This window comes from Meles meles, chromosome 14, assembly GCF_922984935.1.
Source record: "Meles meles chromosome 14, mMelMel3.1 paternal haplotype, whole genome shotgun sequence".
Taxonomy (NCBI): domain Eukaryota; kingdom Metazoa; phylum Chordata; class Mammalia; order Carnivora; family Mustelidae; genus Meles; species Meles meles.
This window is the reverse complement of record NC_060079.1, coordinates 2,567,873-2,585,787: the sequence shown is the minus strand read 5'-3', so window position 1 is coordinate 2,585,787 and position 17,915 is coordinate 2,567,873. Positions and strand designations below refer to the sequence as shown.

Here is a 17,915-nt window from a genome sequence, read left to right as displayed (position 1 = left end):
TGTTTGGGCATCTATATTTCTTTTTCTGTTTATATCTTCTTTTTTCAGACACTGGTTACAAAGCTAAATACATGTTTGCCTCCAAATTGCCATTTTTCATTTCCTTTGGAGATATCTATCAGTTTGGCTGTCTATCTATCTATCTTAAAGTCTAGAATTGTATCTGAAAAATAGTGTGACATGTTATTTCACTTTGGTACTGAATTTTCTCATTTCTCCCCTCAAGGACAATGCTATAGTAATTCTCTACTTTCTTCATTCTCATCAAGCTACAGACATGCTTTTATTTCTCCTGTCTTAAAAAATCTTTCTTCACTCTGCACCCCTGTGCAGCTACTGTCCTATTTATTTCCTTCACTTTATAGCAAAACTCCTGGAAAGAGTTAGCCATCCTCAGTTTCTCGTTCTTTCATGTGTTCCTTCCATTCAAACTTTTGCAGCCTTCCTCTTCCTCAAGTTGCTCTTATCGAAGTTATCATGACCTTTACTTTGCTCAAGAAGGTCAGTTCTCAGTTCTTCTCACCTTTCATGTGTTAACAGCTTTTAACACATATCTTTCTTTCTTGAAATACTTTCTTCATTAAAAACAAAACAAAACAATAAAAAACCACTTTCTTCACTTGGTCTAAAGGACACTATACTTTCTACATCTTCTCTTTTTTCCTACTGTTAGTCACTTAGTGATCTCAACAGGGTCAAGGCTTTAAATATCATCTATATGCTAGGGATACTCACATTTATGCTTCACAGCCTTGGCTTCATCCATGAATCCTATTCTTCTGTGAATCCCATTCTTTTTTTTTTTTTTTTAACATTTTATTTATTTATTTGACAGACAGAGATCACAAGTAGGCAGAGAGGCAGACAGAGAGAGAGGAGGAAGCAGGCTCCCTGCCTGGGCAGAGAGCCCGATGCGGGGCTCGATCCCAGGACCCTGGGATCATGACCTGAGCCGAAGGCAGAGGCTTTAACCCACTGAGCCACCCAGGCACCCCCTGTGAATCCCATTCTTGTGTGTCCCACTGCTTATATGATGATGACTGGAATGTCTACTAGGCATCTTCAAGTGTTTGAAATTCACGGGCACCTGGGTGGCTTAGTCAAGTGTCTGCCTTTGGCTCAGGTCATGATCTCAGGGTCCTGGGATGGAGCCCTACATCGGGCTTCCTGCTCCGTGGGGAGTTGGCCTCTTCCTCTGTCCCTCCCTGTTGCTCATGCAGCCCCCCAAATAATAAAATCTTAAAAAAAAAAAGACTAAAAAAATGTTTGAAATTCCACTCTTGATTTCTCATTCCCTCAAACCTGTTTCATTCCCAGTTTTTCTCATTTCAGTTAATGGCAGCACTGTTCTTCCAGTTGCTCAGCCAGAAAATTTTAAGAAATGAAGGGGAGGACCCTGGTGACCTCTGGAGGTTTGGTAGACAATAAAGGAGGGAGTCATAAGTAATATAATAAAATCATATGAAATTCAGAATTTAGTGGTTTTTATGGTGGAGGAAGGGAGAATCATCTAGAAGCGAAAAAGGACAATACAAAAAACACATATTCTAACTCCTAGGCCCAGTGGTCCAGAGTATGGGCTGTGTAGGAAGAGGTGTTTTCAGGAAGGTGAGAGATGAGGTTGAGGATAATAGATTTTGCTAGTGATGGACTTTGGGGCTGCGTGGACATTGGAGATGGAATAAGGCATGTGCATGGATATCAGAGCACTGAAGATAAAGTTGCTTAGGAGCCAAGTGAATGACGTAATAAGTCTAAACACATACCGAAATTAATTCCAAAGAATTCAAGATAGATAGTGGTGATGGGACTGTAAGAATTGGTGGGGGGCATTCTGCAAGTGAAGATTTTCAGTATGAAGGCTGGGTCTTACTCCACCCCTCATAGCTGCACCACTTGTTCCTTGACCTCCACCAGGTCCTTGAGTTTATCTCCTAAAGGACTCCCTGTCTACCCTCTCTAAACTTGCAAATCTACTTCCCCCATATTGCTTTTATTTTTCTCCTCTTCATTTATTACTGTATAACATACAGTAATACTCTTAAAACTATAGTTTTCTTTTATATGTATGTATTTTCTTCACTAGACTCTGATTTATTAACTGCCGTATGCCCAGTGACTAAAATAGTATCTGGCACAGAGTAAGAACTCAATAAATATTAGGTGAGTGAAATCAGTCATACAGAGGAGGACAAGCTTATCTTCTATGTGATGTGCCATTTAAATTTATTGCATGGTGTCTGAATTACACTAGGAATTTGGTTATATTAGAGTATGATTCATACAAAGTAGCTGTCCTATTGTATGAACTAATGTAATTTTGTTGTTGAACATTGAATGAACACAAGTAATATTTTATAATATTGAATTTATTTTAAATAATAGAATCTTAGTTCTGATTTAATTTTACCTTAATTTTAGCAAACATTTATCAAGTTTCTCCTTCCCTAGCAGGAATGGATGGTGCTAGGCATGAGTGACTATATCTTCAAGGAACTTGGTAGATTATGAACACAAAGGCAGAGTACCACTAATATTGAGATGCATGCCAAAATAGTGATATCGGAGACCTCTAAGAATACAGATGAGGGTCTGCTTGGTGGGCGAGGGGCTAGAAGAGGGTTGAAGGAATAAGAGAAATGCCAGTGAAGCCATGGTGGTGACTCTTGTTCTGTAAATAGGGAGAACATGAGCTCCCCAGTTGGGCAGAGAAGCCATGTGGGATTAGGGCCAGAAGCGTGAAAGTATTTAATATGGGTAACATTTGATAGTTATAGTAATCAAATAACTTAGAAGATGCTCTAGCTCCTAGAGTTTTAGGTGAGCTGATTTAGCACTTGTATAAAATCCTCAGCAATCAAATGATTAGATCAGAGGGGAACTTAGGTTTTTGATTAACTCAATTTGGATTTTTTTAAGACTGAAAAGAAACCACATAGTTTAATGCCCAACTGCTTTGCTGGTTGAAATCTTTTGTATTTGAAATATTCAGTAGATTTTTGTGCTGGTTCGAGTTTTGGGTAGAATAGCTTTAACCAATGCTTTTTGTTGGCATCATCTTTCTACAGGTTTTGGAAATTAATAGCTCTTCTAACCTTTACATTATTTAAATATAATATTATCATTGGACTAAAATGTTCCTGATGCCAACCTCTTCTGAGTTAAACAATGGACAGAACTTCTTAACCCGGTGGATGACCAATCCTTCTCGGGCTGGGGTCATATTAAATCGTGGATTTCCTATTTTGGAAGCAGATGAAGAGAAGCGAGCAAATGTGAACATTTCTACCAGCTTTCCTGTTAAAGTCACACATTTTTCAAATAGCTTCAGCCTTATAAGTGAAGAAGATTCACTTCATGAAGAACAGAAGTTGGAGTCTAACAGCCCTTACAAACTACAATCAGATAAATCTGAAACACATACAGTGTTTCCTTTAACTAAAGAAGGACCACAAATAGTGGCATGTCAAGATGAGCCTGGATACCGGGAAGACAACAAAAATGACTTTATCTCAGATCTTTCCAGTGAATGCAAAGAAGTAGCTTATAAAGACCCACTTTTTAAAAAGCTTGAACAGGTACAAAAGTATTTGGCCCAATAATGTATTTATGTTATTGCAAGTTTCTGTTGATGATGAAAAGTCACCTGCTCAGGGCCTCTTGTTTCTTCCCCTTTACTGTGAAATCCTCAAAACACCAAATTTTGCCTTTTGTCTAATGTGAAACATTAACAAAGGTTTGGTATGTAAGATATAACACTTGAGGTAAAAATGTCTTTAAGGTTCTGTTTTACTTGGTAAAAACTAAATTAGAAATGGTTGATCAAATATTAGGGAGAAAATGTTGATCATAAATGTACTGATACCTATCCTATTTTAAGAACGCATGGATTCATATGACTTTTAATGTTTCTTGTTGGGACAGTCGGTATGGTACCCTTCATAAAAAGATAGGATTTTGGAGTATTGGTGGTAGGTGTAGTTACTTAGGAATCTCTATTTGGAACTCTTTATTAGAGGTGATATGGAAAGGGAGATGAGAGGCATTAGATAAGTATAAGGAGCAAAGATCCATAAAGAAAGGTAAAGTTAGTTTAATCAAATTAATTTTTGTTTAAAAAGCTGAAAGAAGTACAACAGAAGAAGCAGGAGCAGCTGAAGAGGCAGCAGTTAGAGCAACTACAAAGACTCATGGAAGAACAAAAGAAGCTGCTTACTATGGTGTCTGGACAACACACACTGCCAGGTATTTTTTTGCTTACATAGAACCTTCAGTTAGTACAACAGTGGATAGGTACATACATTTCTCACCTTTAGTTGTCTGACAGGTTACTTCTACCGTTTCTCTATCATATGTTGTAAACTCCAGTTTCCTTAGGGGCCTTGCAGAGAACTGTGAAATGGTGCTAGTGTTATGTAATTGGGGCAAGTGGGAGATGTGACATTCTGGAGCATGTGTGCCCTGCTTAAAGGCATTCATATTTATTTATAATAAAATTTTAAAAAGACGTAGCAGAATAAAATGTCTAGAGCCAAGTTTGGCCTGAAGCTACTGGCTTACAGTCTCTGCCTCAGGGTCATAAATGTAAATATGTGTAGAAGCCATTCTGTTCAGCAAAAGGACCATACCAAAAATGTTTTCTGTGGTGGGAGATGACAAAATTCTTTGTTGTAGGCTAGATCGATTAAAAGAAAGAATGATGTGCTTATCAGGAGAAAATTAACCTGTTAAAATGTGATCTGGAGCAGTGGTTTTGAAAGTTGTTTGACCATACTGCATTATAACCAAAACATTTAAACTCATAATTTCAAAGAGATTTCATAAATCAGATCTTATTGGTGCACCTGGCATGTAGCAAGGATATATTCTATTTATCTAATTCTATTAATGGTCATTAAAAAAAATGCCAGTCATGATTCTGATGACAAAATTACTAATGGATTGTGTCCCACAGTTTGTAAAATAGTGATGTGTAGTTGCTGTGCAGTTGCTTTTTGGTGCTCCCTTTTAAGAGACACTACTGATTCAGGAAGATGCCTGTTCTGTTCAGAGGTTGCACTGGGCATTGAGAATACAGAGAAGAAAAGACATTGGCAGATAACTATGCAGGGTGTAGCCAGATGGGATTTGGGGAGTGGTAGTGATAAGAAATATACCACATGAAGACTGGTTTAGGGAATAGGGTGCTTATCTTAGCAAATATAGAGAACATAGTGTGTGTCTTGAAATAGTTGAATGGTTCAGGGTTCCTTTATGGAATACATAAAGAAGATAATCAAGATCATTTAACTAACAGCCTGTGATACTTCTTAAGGTAGAAATAGCACTATGGTAGAGCAGTAGGGAAGCAGATTTCACATTTCTTAATATAAGAACTAGCCCCATTTATTTATGGAACATTGCTTTTAGGGCAGTGTTTTTCACTGTTTGGTCTTAGGATCTCTTAACACTCTTAAAATATTGAGGACCCCAGAGAGCATTTGTTACATGGGCATTTACTGTTGAATTTACTGTATCAGAAATGAAAATGGAGATATTTAAAAAAATTTTTAAAAAATTTTTTATTTTTTAAATTTCTTTTCAGTGTTCCAGAATTCATTGTTTATGCACCACACTCAGTGCTCCATGCAATACATGCCCTCCATAATATCCATCACCAGGCTCACCAACTTCCCACCCCCCGCCCCTTCAAAACCCTCAGATTGTTTTTCAGAGTCCATAGTCTCTCATGGTTCATCTCCCCCTCCAATTTCCCTCAATTCCTTTCTCCTCTCCATCTCCCCATGTCCTCCATGTTATTTCTTATGCTCCACAAATAAGTGAAACCATATGATAATTGACTCCCTCTGCTTGACTTATTTCGCTCAGCATAATCTCTTCCAGTCCCGTCCATGCTGATACAAAAGTTGGGTATTCATCCTTTCTGATGGAGGCATAATACTCCATAGTGTATATTGACCACATCTTCCTTATCCATTCGTCCGTTGAAGAGCATCTTGGTTCCTTCCACAGTTTGGCGACCATGGCCATTGCTGCTATGAACATTGGGGTACAGATGGGCTTTCTTTTCACTACATCTGTATCTTTGGGGTAAATACCCAGTAGTGCAATTGCAGGGTCATAGGGAAGCTCTATTTTTAATTTCTTGAGGAAATTCCACACTGTTCTCCAAAGTGACTGCATCAAATTGCATTCCCACAACAGTGTAAGAGGGTTCCCCTTTCTCCAAATCCTCTCCAACACACGTTGTTTCCTGTCTTGTTAATTTTGGCCATTCTAACTGGTGTAAGGTGGTATCTCAATGTGGTTTTGATTCGAATATCCCTGAAGGCTAGTGATGATGAACATTTTTTTCATGTGTCTGATAGCCATTTGTATGTCTTTTTTTTTTTAAATTTCATTTGTATGTCTTCATTGGAGAAGTGTCTGTTCATGTCTTCTGCCCATTTTTTGATATGATTATCTGTTTTGTGTGTATTGAGTTTGAGAAGTTTTTATAGATCCTGGATATCAGCCTTTTGTCTGTACTGTCATTTGCGAATATCTTTTCCCATTCTGTGAGCTGCCTCTTTGTTTTGTTGACTGTTTCCTTTGCTGTGCAGAAGATTTTGATTTTTTTTTTTTTTAAAGATTTTATTTATTTATTTGACAGAGAGAGATCACAAGTAGACAGAGAGGCAGAGAGAAAGGGGGAAGCAGTCTCCCTGCTGAGCAGAGAGCCCGATGCGGGGCTCGATCCCAGGACCCTGAGATCATGACCTGAGCCGAAGGCAGAGGCTTAATCCACTGAGCCACCAGGCGCCCCGAAGATTTTGATCTTGTTGAAGTCCCCAGAATGCACTTTCGCTTTTCTTTCCTTTGCCTTTGGAGACATACCTTGAAAGAAGTTGCTGTGGCTGATATCGAAGAGGTTACTGCCTCTGTGTTCTCCTCTATGATTCTGATGGATTCCTGCCTCACGTTGAGGTCTTTTATCCATTTTGAGTTTATCTTTGTGTATGGTGTAAGAGAATGTTCGAGTTTCATTCTTCTACATATAGCTGTCCAATTTTCCTAGCACCATTTATTGAAGAGACTGTCTTTTCCACTGGATATGTTTTCCTGCTTTGTTGAAGATTATTTGACCATAGAGTTTTGGGTCCATATCTGGGCTCTCTACTCTGTTCCACTGGTCTATGTGTCTGTTTTTATGCCAGTACCATGCTGACTTGGTGATCACAGCTTTGTACTAAAGTTTGAAATCAGGCAACGTGATGCCGCCAGTTTTGTTTTTCTTTTTCAACATTTCCTTAGCAATTCGGGGTTTCTTCTGATTCCATACAAATTTTAGGATTGTTTGCTCCAGCTCTTTGAAAAATGCTGGTGGAATTTTGATCGGAATGGCATTGAAAGTGTAGATTGCTCTAGGCAGTATAGACATTTTAACAATGTTTATTCTTCCGATCCACGAGCATGGAATTGTCTCCCATCTTTTTGTGTCTTCTTCAATTTCTTTTTTTTTTTTTTAAGATTTTAATTCATTTATTTATTTGACAGAGATCACAAGTAGGCAGAGAGGCAGGCAGAGAGAGAGAGGGGTGGGGGAAGCAGGCTCCCCTCTGAGCAGAAAGCCTAATGTGGGCCTTGATCCCAGGACCCTGGGATCATGACCTGAGCCAAAGGCATAGGCTTTAACCCACTGAGCCACCCAGGCACCCCCTTCTTCAATTTCTTTCAGGAGTGTTTTGTAGTTCCTCAAGTAGAGATCCTTTACCTCTTTGGTTAGGTTTATTCCCAGGTATCTTTTGCTTCTTGGTGCTATAGTAAATGGAATTGATTCTCTAATTTCCCTTTCTGTATTTTCATTGTTAGTGTATGAGAAAGCAGCTGATTGGGGCGCCTGGGTGGCTCAGTGAGTTAAATAAAGCCTCTGCCTTCAGCTTAGGTCATGATCCCAGGGTCCTGGGATTGAGCCCCGCATTGGGCGCTCTGCTCTGTGGGGAGCCTGCTTTCTCCTCTGTCTCTGCCTGCCTCTCTGCCTCCTTGTCTGTCAAATAAATAAATAAAATCTTTAAAAAAAAAAAAAGAAAGAAAGCAGCTGGTTTCTGTACATTGACTTTGTATCCTGCCACATTACTGGATTGCTGTATGAGTTCTAGTAGTTTGGGGGTGGAGTCCTTTAGGGTTTTCCATATAAAGTATCATGTCATCTGTAAAGAGAGAGTTTGATTTCTTCTTTGCAAATTTGAATACTTTTTATTTCTCTTTGTTGTCTGACTGCTGTAGTTAGGACTTCTAATACTATGTTGAACCAGAGTGGTGAGAGTGGGCATCCTTGTCGTGTTCCTGATCTCAACGGGAAGGCTGTCAGCTTTTTCCCATTGAGGATGATATTTGCTGTGGGTCTTTCACAGATAGATTTGATGAAGTTGAGAAATGTTCCCTCTATCCTTATACTTTGAAGCGTTTTAATCAGGAACGGATGCTGGATTTTGTCAAATACTTTTTCTGCATCAATTGAGAAGACCCTGTGGTTCTTCTCTTTTTTCTTACTGATTTGTTCTATCACATTGATTTGCGAATGTTGAACCATCCTGAAACCCAGGGATGAATCCCACCCGGACATGGTGGATAATCTTTTTAATGCACTGTTGCATCCTATTAGCAAGGATCTTGTTGAGAATCTTAGCATCCATATTCATCAGGGATATTGGTCTGAAATTCTCCTTTTTGATGGGGTCTTTGTCTGATTTGGGGATCAGGGTAATGCTGGCTTCATAAAAAGTCTGGAAGTTTGCCTTCTGCTTCAGTTTTTTGAAACTGCATCAGAAGGATAGGTGTTATTTCTTCTTTGAATGTTTGGTAAAATTCCCCAGGGACTCTGTCAGGACCTGGGCTCTTGTGTTTTGGGACGTTTTTGATCACTGCTTCAATCTCGTTACTAGATATCGGTCTATTCAGGTTGTCAATTTCTTCCTGGTTCAATTTTGGAAGTTAATAGTTTACCAGGAATGTATCCATTTCGTCTAGGTTGCTTAACTTACTGGCATGTAACTGTTGATAATAATTTCTTTTTTTTTTTTTTTTTAAGATTTTATTTATTTGAGAGAGAGAGCGCACGCGCGAGAGAGAGCATGAGAGGAGAGAGGTCAGTGGGAGAAGCAGACTCCCTGCTGAGCAAGGAGCCCCATGTGGGACTCGATCCTGAGAGTCCAGGATCATGACCTGAGCTGAAGGCAGTCGCTTAAGCAAATGAGCCTCCCAGACACCCGATAATAATTTCTGATAATTGTTTCTATTTCCTTGGTGTTAGTTGTGATCTCTCCCTTTTTATTCATAATTTTATTAATTTGGGCCTTCTCTCTTTTCTTTTGGATTAGTTTGGCCAATGGTTTATCGATCTTACTGATTCTTTAAAAAAAACCCACTTCTAGTTTCATTGATGCGTTCTACTATATCTCTAGTTTCTATCTCATTGATCTCTGCTCTAATCTTGATTATTTCCCTTCTTGTGTGTGGAGTTGGCTTAATTTGTTGTTGATTCTCCTGTTCTCTAAGGTGTAGAGACAGCTAGTGTATTCTGAATTTTTCAATTTTTTTGAGGGATGGCTATGTATTTCCCCCCAGGACTGCCTTTGCTGTATCCCATTAGGTTTTGGACCGAAGTATCTTCATTCTCATTGGTTTCCATGAATTGTTGAAGTTCTCTGATTTCCTGGTTGATCCAAGCATTCTTTTTTTTTTCTTTTTTTTTAAAGATTTTATTTATTTATTTGACAGACAGAAATCACAAGTAGACAGAGAGGCAGGCAGAGAGAGAGAGGGAAGCAGGCTCCCTGCTGAGCAGAGAGCCCGATGCGGGACTCGATCCCAGGACCCTGGGATCATGACCTGAGCCAAAGGCAGAGGCTTTAACCCACTGAGCCACCCAGGCGCCCCGAACCAAGCATTCTTAAGCAAGGTGGTCTTTAGCTTCCAGGTGTTTGAATTCCTTCCAAACTTTTCCTTGTGGTTGAGCTCCAGTTTCAAAGCATTGTGATCTGAGAATATGCAGGGAATAATCTCAGTCTTTTGGTATCGGTTGAGCCCTGATTTGTGATCCAGTATGTGGTCTATTCTGGAGAAGTTTCCAGGTACACTCGAGAAGAATGAGTATTCTGTTGTTTTAGGGTGGAATGTTCTGTATATATCTATGAGGTCCATCTGTTCCAATGTGTCATTCAATGCTCTTGTTTCGTTATTGATTTTCTGCTTGTATGATCTGTCTATTACTGAGCGTGGCATGTTAAGTTCTCCTCCTATTAATGTTTTCATATCAATATGACACTTTATATTGATTAATAGTTTTCTTATGTAATTGGCTGCTCCCATATTGGGGGCATAAATATTTACAGTTGTTAGATCTTCTCGGTGAATAGTCCCTTTAAGAATTACGTAGTGTCCTTCTGTATCTTTGACTACAGTCTTTAGTTTAAAATCTAATTTATCTGATATGAGAATCGCTACCCCAGCCTTCTTTTGAGGCCCATTGGCATGAAAGATGCTTCTCCATCCTTTCACTTTCAGTCTGGATGTATCCTTAGGTTCCAAATGGGTCTCTTGTTGACAACATATGGATGGGTCCTGTCGTTTTATCCAATCTGCAGCCCTGTGTTATTTTATGGGTGCATCTAGGCCATTCACGATGAGCGTGATTATTGAGAGATACGTTTTTATTGACATCGTGTTACCTGTAAAGTCTTTGTTTCTATAGATTGTCTCCATAAATTTCTGTTCAATGATATTCTTAGGTTTTTTCCTCTTTTATAGACCCCCCTTAATATTTCCTGCAGTGTCAGCTTGGTAGTCACATACTCTTTTAAACCTTGCTGGTCTTCGAAGCTCTTTATCTCTCCATCCATTTTAAATGTCAGTCTTGCTGGATAAAGTATTCTTGGCTGCATGTTCTTCTCATTTAGTGCCCTGAATGTGTCTTGCCAGCCCTTTCTGGCTTGCTAGGTTTCTGGGGACAGGTCTTACATTATGCTGATGGGCTTTCCTCTGTTTGTAAGGAATTTCTTCACCCTAGCTGCTTTCAGGAACTCCTGTCTACAATTATGATTCATCATTTTCACAGTCAGGTGTCTTGAGGTCTTTCTAGATTTTATGATCTTGGGGAGAGACGTTTATGCTTCTAGTACACAAACGCTGGTTCCATTCGTGAGACTCAGAAAATTTTCATGGGGAATTTGTTCAACTGTATCTTCTAGTCTTCTTTCTTTCTCCTCCCCCTCAGGGATTCCAATAATTCTGACGTTGGAACGTTTCATGGCGCCATTTATTTCCCTAATTCTGTTTTCATGGCTTCTAACCTATTTGTTCTAGGCTTCCTCCTGATCCTTTTTCTCTATCTATTTGTCGTCCATATCACTAATTCTATCTTCTGCCTCAGTTACCCTAGCTTTTAGAGAACTTAGATTGGATTGGAACTCATTGAGAACATTGTTAATATCATCCCTGGTGGCTTTCACTTCTGCCCTAATCAATTCCATTTTGTCATCAGAGGCTTTCTCCAACCTAGCTATTGCCTGGATAATTGTTAGCCTGAATTCCCTTTTTGACATACTGTCTATGTCCATATCCAATAGCTCTGATGGAGAGGGCCCATTCTTGAATTTTTCTTCTGTTGGGCATTCCTCCTCCTAGTCATTTTGGTGAGAGATGGATGAACGGATGTGTAGCTCAACGTATCAAAAGTCGTGCAGGCAAGGTGCACCCTGGAATGCTTCTGCCCGCTGGTGTCTTCTGCCCCCATAGAGATCCAGAACTGTATAATTCTTTTTTTTTTTTTTTTTTAATTTTATTTATTTATTTGACAGATAGAGATCACAAGTAGGGAGAGAGGCAAGCAGAGAGAGAGAGAGAGAGAGAGGAGGAGGAAGCAGGCCCCCTGCCAAGCAGAGAGCCCGATGCGGGGCTCGATCCCAGGATCCTGGGATCATGACCCGAGCAAAAGGCAGAGGCTTAACCCACTGAGCCACCCAGGCGCCCCAGAACTGTATAATTCTAATCTCAGGCTGATTTCATGGGTGATCAGAGTTCTTTGGTAGGTAATCAGCTCACTTTAGGGGACCGGTGGAAACGGTGCCTCCTCCTACTTCTCTGCCATCTTGTCTCCCTGTCAGAGATATTGAAAAATTAATTCACTTAAAATGATAACCAGTTACATGTTATCATAACTAACATTTTTTTAAATTATTTTTTTATTTTCAGCCTAACGGTATTCATTGTTTTTGCACCACACCCAGTGCTCCGTGCAATACGTGCCCTCCCTCTTACCTACCACCTGGTTCCCCAACCTCCCACCCCCTCCCCCTTCAAACCCTCAGGTTATTTTTCAGAGTCCATAGTCTCTCATGGTTCGTCTCCCCTTCCAATTTCCCTCAACTCCCTTCTCCTCTCCATCTCCCCATGTCCTCCATGTTCTTTGTTATGCTCCACAAATAAGTGAAACCATATGATATTTGATCTCTGCTTCACTTATTTCACTCAGCATAATCTCTTCCAGTCCCATCCATGTTGCTACAAAAGTTGGATATTCATCCTTTCTGATGGAGGCATAAAACTCCATTGTGTATATGGACCACATCTTCCTTATCCATTCGTCCGTTGAAGGGCATCTTGGTTCTTTCCACAGTTTGGCGACCGTGGCCATTGCTGCAATAAACATTGGGGTACAGATGGCTCTTCTTTTCACTACATCTGTATCTTTGGGGTAACTAACATTTTTTTTTAAATGAAAGGCTTTTCTAAAAAATTAGAAGAATGGCATAGTTTTATATTTTTGAAAATCTGAGTTAAAAGAGCTCAGCTGATTTTCCTATCTGCTTCTGCATTCAATCTCCTAAGTTATATTGTTTTGATTGAAGCATGTGAAAAAAATTCAGCTTCACATGGGTGTTTAATTGGAAAAAGGAAAGAGGAATACTATAATAGCTTTTTGAAATAATTGTGGCTCTTTCTTTCTTTCCTTTTTTTTTTTTCTTTCTTTGATATTGTATCCAAACCTAACTTAGTAGTGATTCACAGTACGGAGTCTGAAACCATATTCATGCACTTTTTTATACTCCGTTACATAAATTGTATTGGAATATCTTGACATTTTGAATGGCTCTTTTATCTTGCATGATCTGGTAAAATTGTGCATTGATTATTTGGGAAGGAGTGGTTCATAGAGTTACCTGGGTCTTTAAAATACTGACATTTCAATATGTAATATAAAAAAAATTATATCCATTAATACCACTACAGATTTCATCATGAAAGTCCTCAAGTATTGTGAAACTGTCAAGGTCTTGGTGCTAGACATGTTTAATAAGTCCTCATTTTTACTTGAAGGTTTGAATTTTACCATTCTTAGCAAATACTGTCAGTTATTTTCCTTGAAGTGACTGGTTCACTTGTTTCATTTTTGAGAAAATATCTGCCAAGTACCAAGTTTAAATCATGGTAGTTTGTCTTTTTTTTTTTTTTTTAAGATAAAAATGATTTTCTTTGAGAGAAGTGGCTAGTTGAGCTTACAACTCCAAAAAAAAAAAAAAAGACACAGCTATGTCTTGGTTTGCAGCAGAAATGATTTATGCATACTTTCTGTTTTGTCTAATAGAATGTTCAAAAGACAAGTACTCAGTTAAAATTCAATTAAAAATTAATAATTTTTGCAACTTTAGGACATTCTTAAGTAAAACAGGCTTTTTCTGTCTTTCTTTTTTAAACTGCAAGTGCTTGGTGGTAGCTCATATGGTGACCATTAGCACAGTGGGTGCTCCTGTCCTGCTTTCGAGTGAAGGCACCAGCAGTTTCCTTTCTTCTCTTGCACATCAGTGCAGGTGTTGTCAAAGTGGAAAAGGCAAATATTGTCGTAATATTTTATGAAAATAGATTTGGCCTGGGGGATGTCCTGAAAGGATTTTAGAGACCTTCAGGGGTTTGCAGACCACAGTTTTTGAGTTGTCACTTTGGGCTTTTGGACTTTTATCGAAGACATCTTCAGTCTGAAGTGGGATGACTATCAGTCAAAAATGTGGATGGGGAGAGAGTTGTTATAAAAGAAAGGATGTAGAACCTGATAATCAGAGAGGACCTACCTGTTTTTCAGTTTCATTTGTGGGCTGGAGGTGAGGCAGATGGGTATGAGAGATAGGTGGCCTGGTTCTTTTTATGTTTTATTAAACATTTCCCATTGTGTGTTTCTTCTTCTTCTTCTTTTTTTAAGATAAATTGCCTTTTTTTTTTTTTTTTAGATTTTTTATTAATTTGACAAAGAGAAACAGCTAGAGAGGAAACACAAGCAGGGGGGAGTGGAAGAGGGTGAAGCAGGCTTCCTGCTGAGCAGGGAGCCGGATGTGGGACTCGATCCCAGGACTCTGGGATCATGACCTGTGCCGAAGGCAGATGCTTAACCACTAAGCCAACCAGGTGCCCCCCCCCCTTTTTAAGATTTAAGAAAAGGATTTATTTATTTATTTTAGAGAGCGCATGTGCATGTGTACAAGAAGCGGGGCAAGGGGTAGGGAGGGCAGAGGGAGAGAATCTTCAATCAGACTCGTCATTGAGCACAGAGCCTGATGCAGGGTTTCATCCCATGATCCATGAGATCATGACCTGAGCTGAAACCAGGAGTTGAACCCTCAACTGACTGAGCCAGCCAGGTGCCCCTAAAGATTTTTTAATCTCTGCAACCCAGTGTGGGGCTTGAACTCACAGCCCCGAGACCAGAAGTCATATGCTTTACTGACTGAGCCAGCCTGATGCCCCTTTACTTCTAAATTTAGTTGAGACATTCTGGGAGAAGAGAAGGATAGTAGCAGGATTTCAAGGGGATGGTACAACAGCTAGGATGGAGTTTTGACATCTACCCTTCAAGAATTACAAATTAGAGATACACAGGAGGGGAATCTCTGTGTTTATTTCCAAACCAGAGACTCAAGAAGACAGTGAAAAGGTAATATAGGAAATTTAGAAACTACAGAAAAGTACAAAAGTCACCCATAATTCTACTGCCTGAAGATACCAAGATGTTAACAGTAATCTAGAGGAAAGAGGCTTTTATAGGCCATGACACAGGGGTGTTACTTGTTATTGGGTAACTATTAGAATCATTTATAGCTATCTGCTTTGGCACTGTCTGTGTTTGTCACGGGGCTGCAAAGTTGACAATTCCAGCCGTGCTTCTCACAGGTGGAACATGAATCGTGCCTTCCAGAATCAGGCAGTGCTGCAGCTCTGCAAGGTATACACTGTCTGCACAGGAATTGTAGTATAAATAAATTGTCAAGAGTCATTTTTAGATTTTAGATTTTTTTTTTAAAGATTTTATTTATTTATTTGACACACAGAGATCACAAGTAGGCAGAGAGGCAGGCAGAGAGAGGGAAGCAGGCTCCCTGCCGAGCAGAGAGCCCGACTCAGGGCTTGATCCCAGAACCCTGGGATCACGACCTGAGCCGAAGTTAGAGGCTTAACCCACTGAGCCACCCAGGTGCCCCTAGATTTTAGATTTTAAACAGAGTTTCCTAATATGGAAGAAAGAAATACTTTCATCACTTTAGAGAAAACCTGGTGGGTAGGGATCAATAACAGGAGAGAAAATGTTCTAAGAAGTCATTAGTTTTGGTGATGCTTTTAATTGCCAGGTTTAACCCCACTGCTTGATGATCAGAGCCAGAAGTACAGATCTCCGGCAAATTCAGCCACCATAGAGAAAACCACACCCTTCTTACCATCATATATCTACCAGAATCAAACCCAAGAGAAAACGCACACTTTCAGCATTTTATCTGATGAACAAAACAACTTTTGTAGAACTATTCATCCAGATTTAGTCTTAACTTCAAAAAGTGGTGCTTCTCTCAATTTGTTTGGTGAGGCACAATCTCAAGAAGCACTTGTGAAAAAAAGTGATTTGAAGGAAGAAAACCATAACCATTCTTTAGGTAAGTTACTTATATTTTTCTCTTCTGTACCTAATTAGTAGGGTTACCAAGCTGTGCTTAGATAAGAAAAGTCCTTTCTGCATTTTTTCTTGTCCTCTGTGGCTTTTATTATGAGCCCCTACATATTGCACAGCCACTGAGCCTGGATTGGATGTGGAACTGGACACAGAGTTTGTGACTTTCCAAGAACAATTGCAGTACTCATGCTGACTTTAGACCTTCCCTGGTCACATGGGGTCTTCAAAAAGGGAGGCAATGAGTTCCTTGTGTACCATTTCTCTTTGAGAGCTTAGAAATGATTTTTTGTTTTGTTTTGTTTTTTTTTTAAAGATTTTACTTATTTATTTGACAGAGAGAGACACAGTGAGAGAGGGAACACAGCAGAGGGTGTGGGAGAGGGAGAAGCAGGCTCCCCACAGAGCAGGGCGCCCGATGCAGGGCTTGTTCCCAGGGTCCTGGGATTTTGACCTGAGCTGAAGGCAGACGCTTAATGACTGAGCCACCCAGGCGCTCCAAGAGCTTATTAATAGCTTGAGGTTGATTTAAAACCTACATGGTGGTGGTGGTAGGGAAGTATGATAGAAGATGGAAAATGTGAGAAATAGGTTGGTGATGGCAGTTATTTTTCAGGAAAGAAATCTCCTGCAACCCCAGACATTCCATTTGTCCTCAGTGCATCTCTGTATTCCCAGTATCCAGCACGTTTCTGCCAGAGAACCAGCAGTGTCTGATGGTCTAAGCTCATGGAGCTCTCATGGCATTTTCTTCTGGTCTTTTTTTTTTCCTTTCCTTTTCTTCTTCTGGTCTTTTATTCTTAACACCTATTTCTGTGCCCCACTCCTCCCTCCACTTTTTTTTTTTCTAACATTTTGTAACCGTAGAATATTGTATAATTGTGTTCCTTGCCCTCTCAACATGGAAAATGCTTATAGGTACATTCCATAGTCTCCATAACCATAATTTTAATGGTTCTCATCATTATGCTAGTCATCAAAAATAATATCAGTATTTATGTTCTTTGAAGTAGGGCTGACTTGTTTCCAATATTTTGAATTTAAATTTAATTCTCAATTTTAATGGTGTTTTCATGAATATGTTCTTTGGGGTAAGTTATAAAAAATACAGATAATACTACTTAGGATTGGGCACTTTTGTGCACAATATTTTATTTCTAATTTAGAATAATTCCTTTGTATGGAAAGGTCTAATGTCTTTAAACATTTTTTAATTTTTTAAATTTTTAAATTTTTATTTATTTATTTATTTGAGAGAGAGAGAGAGAGAGATCACGAGTAGGCAGAGAGAGAGGGAGACAGGGAGGAAAGCAGGCTCCCTGCTGAGCAGGGAGCCCGATGCAGGGCTTATTCCCAGGAACCTGGGATCATGACCTGAGCCAAAGGTAGAGGCTTTAAACCACTGAGCCACCCAGACACCCCTTTAAACATTTTTTTAAATGGTATATTCTCTTAACCTTTTATTTTTGAAAATTTCAAACATCCAGAAAACTTGAAAGTCCATTGCAGTGATTAGCAGTAGATCTTAATTCAACAGTTAATTTTTGCCTTGTTTACTTTGTCTATATCTATTTGTATGTATATACAAATGTATATATAGACAAATGTATATACCTATATCTATATCTCTGTCTATATTTATGTATAATTTGTTCAGTCATTTCATTGCAAGTAATATGCAGACATTATGTTACATCATTTTAAAAATTTCAGCAGCATCAAGTAAAAAATTAGGACATTCTTCTGTATAATCCCAGTAATATTCTGTAATATTCAAATCCATTTTAGAATTCCTGCTGTTGTCCCAAAAATGTCCTTTGAAGTTTTTAAATTTGATTTGATTTAATTTGATTTAATTAAATTAATTTATTTGACAGAGAGAGACACAGTAAGAGAGGGAATACAAGCAGGGGGAGTGGGAGAGGGAGAAGCAGGCTTCCTACTGAGC

The 17,915-nt window shown here is 39.2% G+C and overlaps 1 protein-coding gene across 11 annotated transcripts in view; it reads left to right on the top strand.

The window, feature by feature from the left end:
* Positions 1-17,915, top strand: part of CENPJ (centromere protein J) — an 87,931-nt gene that overhangs the window by 15,081 nt on the left and 54,935 nt on the right. For all 11 annotated transcript variants that reach the window (XM_045978224.1, XM_045978223.1, XM_045978218.1 and 8 more), the window contains 3 exons: positions 3,069-3,578; positions 4,122-4,245; positions 15,654-15,953. In XM_045978224.1, coding sequence (XP_045834180.1) covers positions 3,135-3,578; positions 4,122-4,245; positions 15,654-15,953 — 868 coding nt within the window. In that variant the 5' untranslated portion in view covers positions 3,069-3,134. The remainder of the gene's footprint in view (positions 1-3,068; positions 3,579-4,121; positions 4,246-15,653; positions 15,954-17,915) is intronic.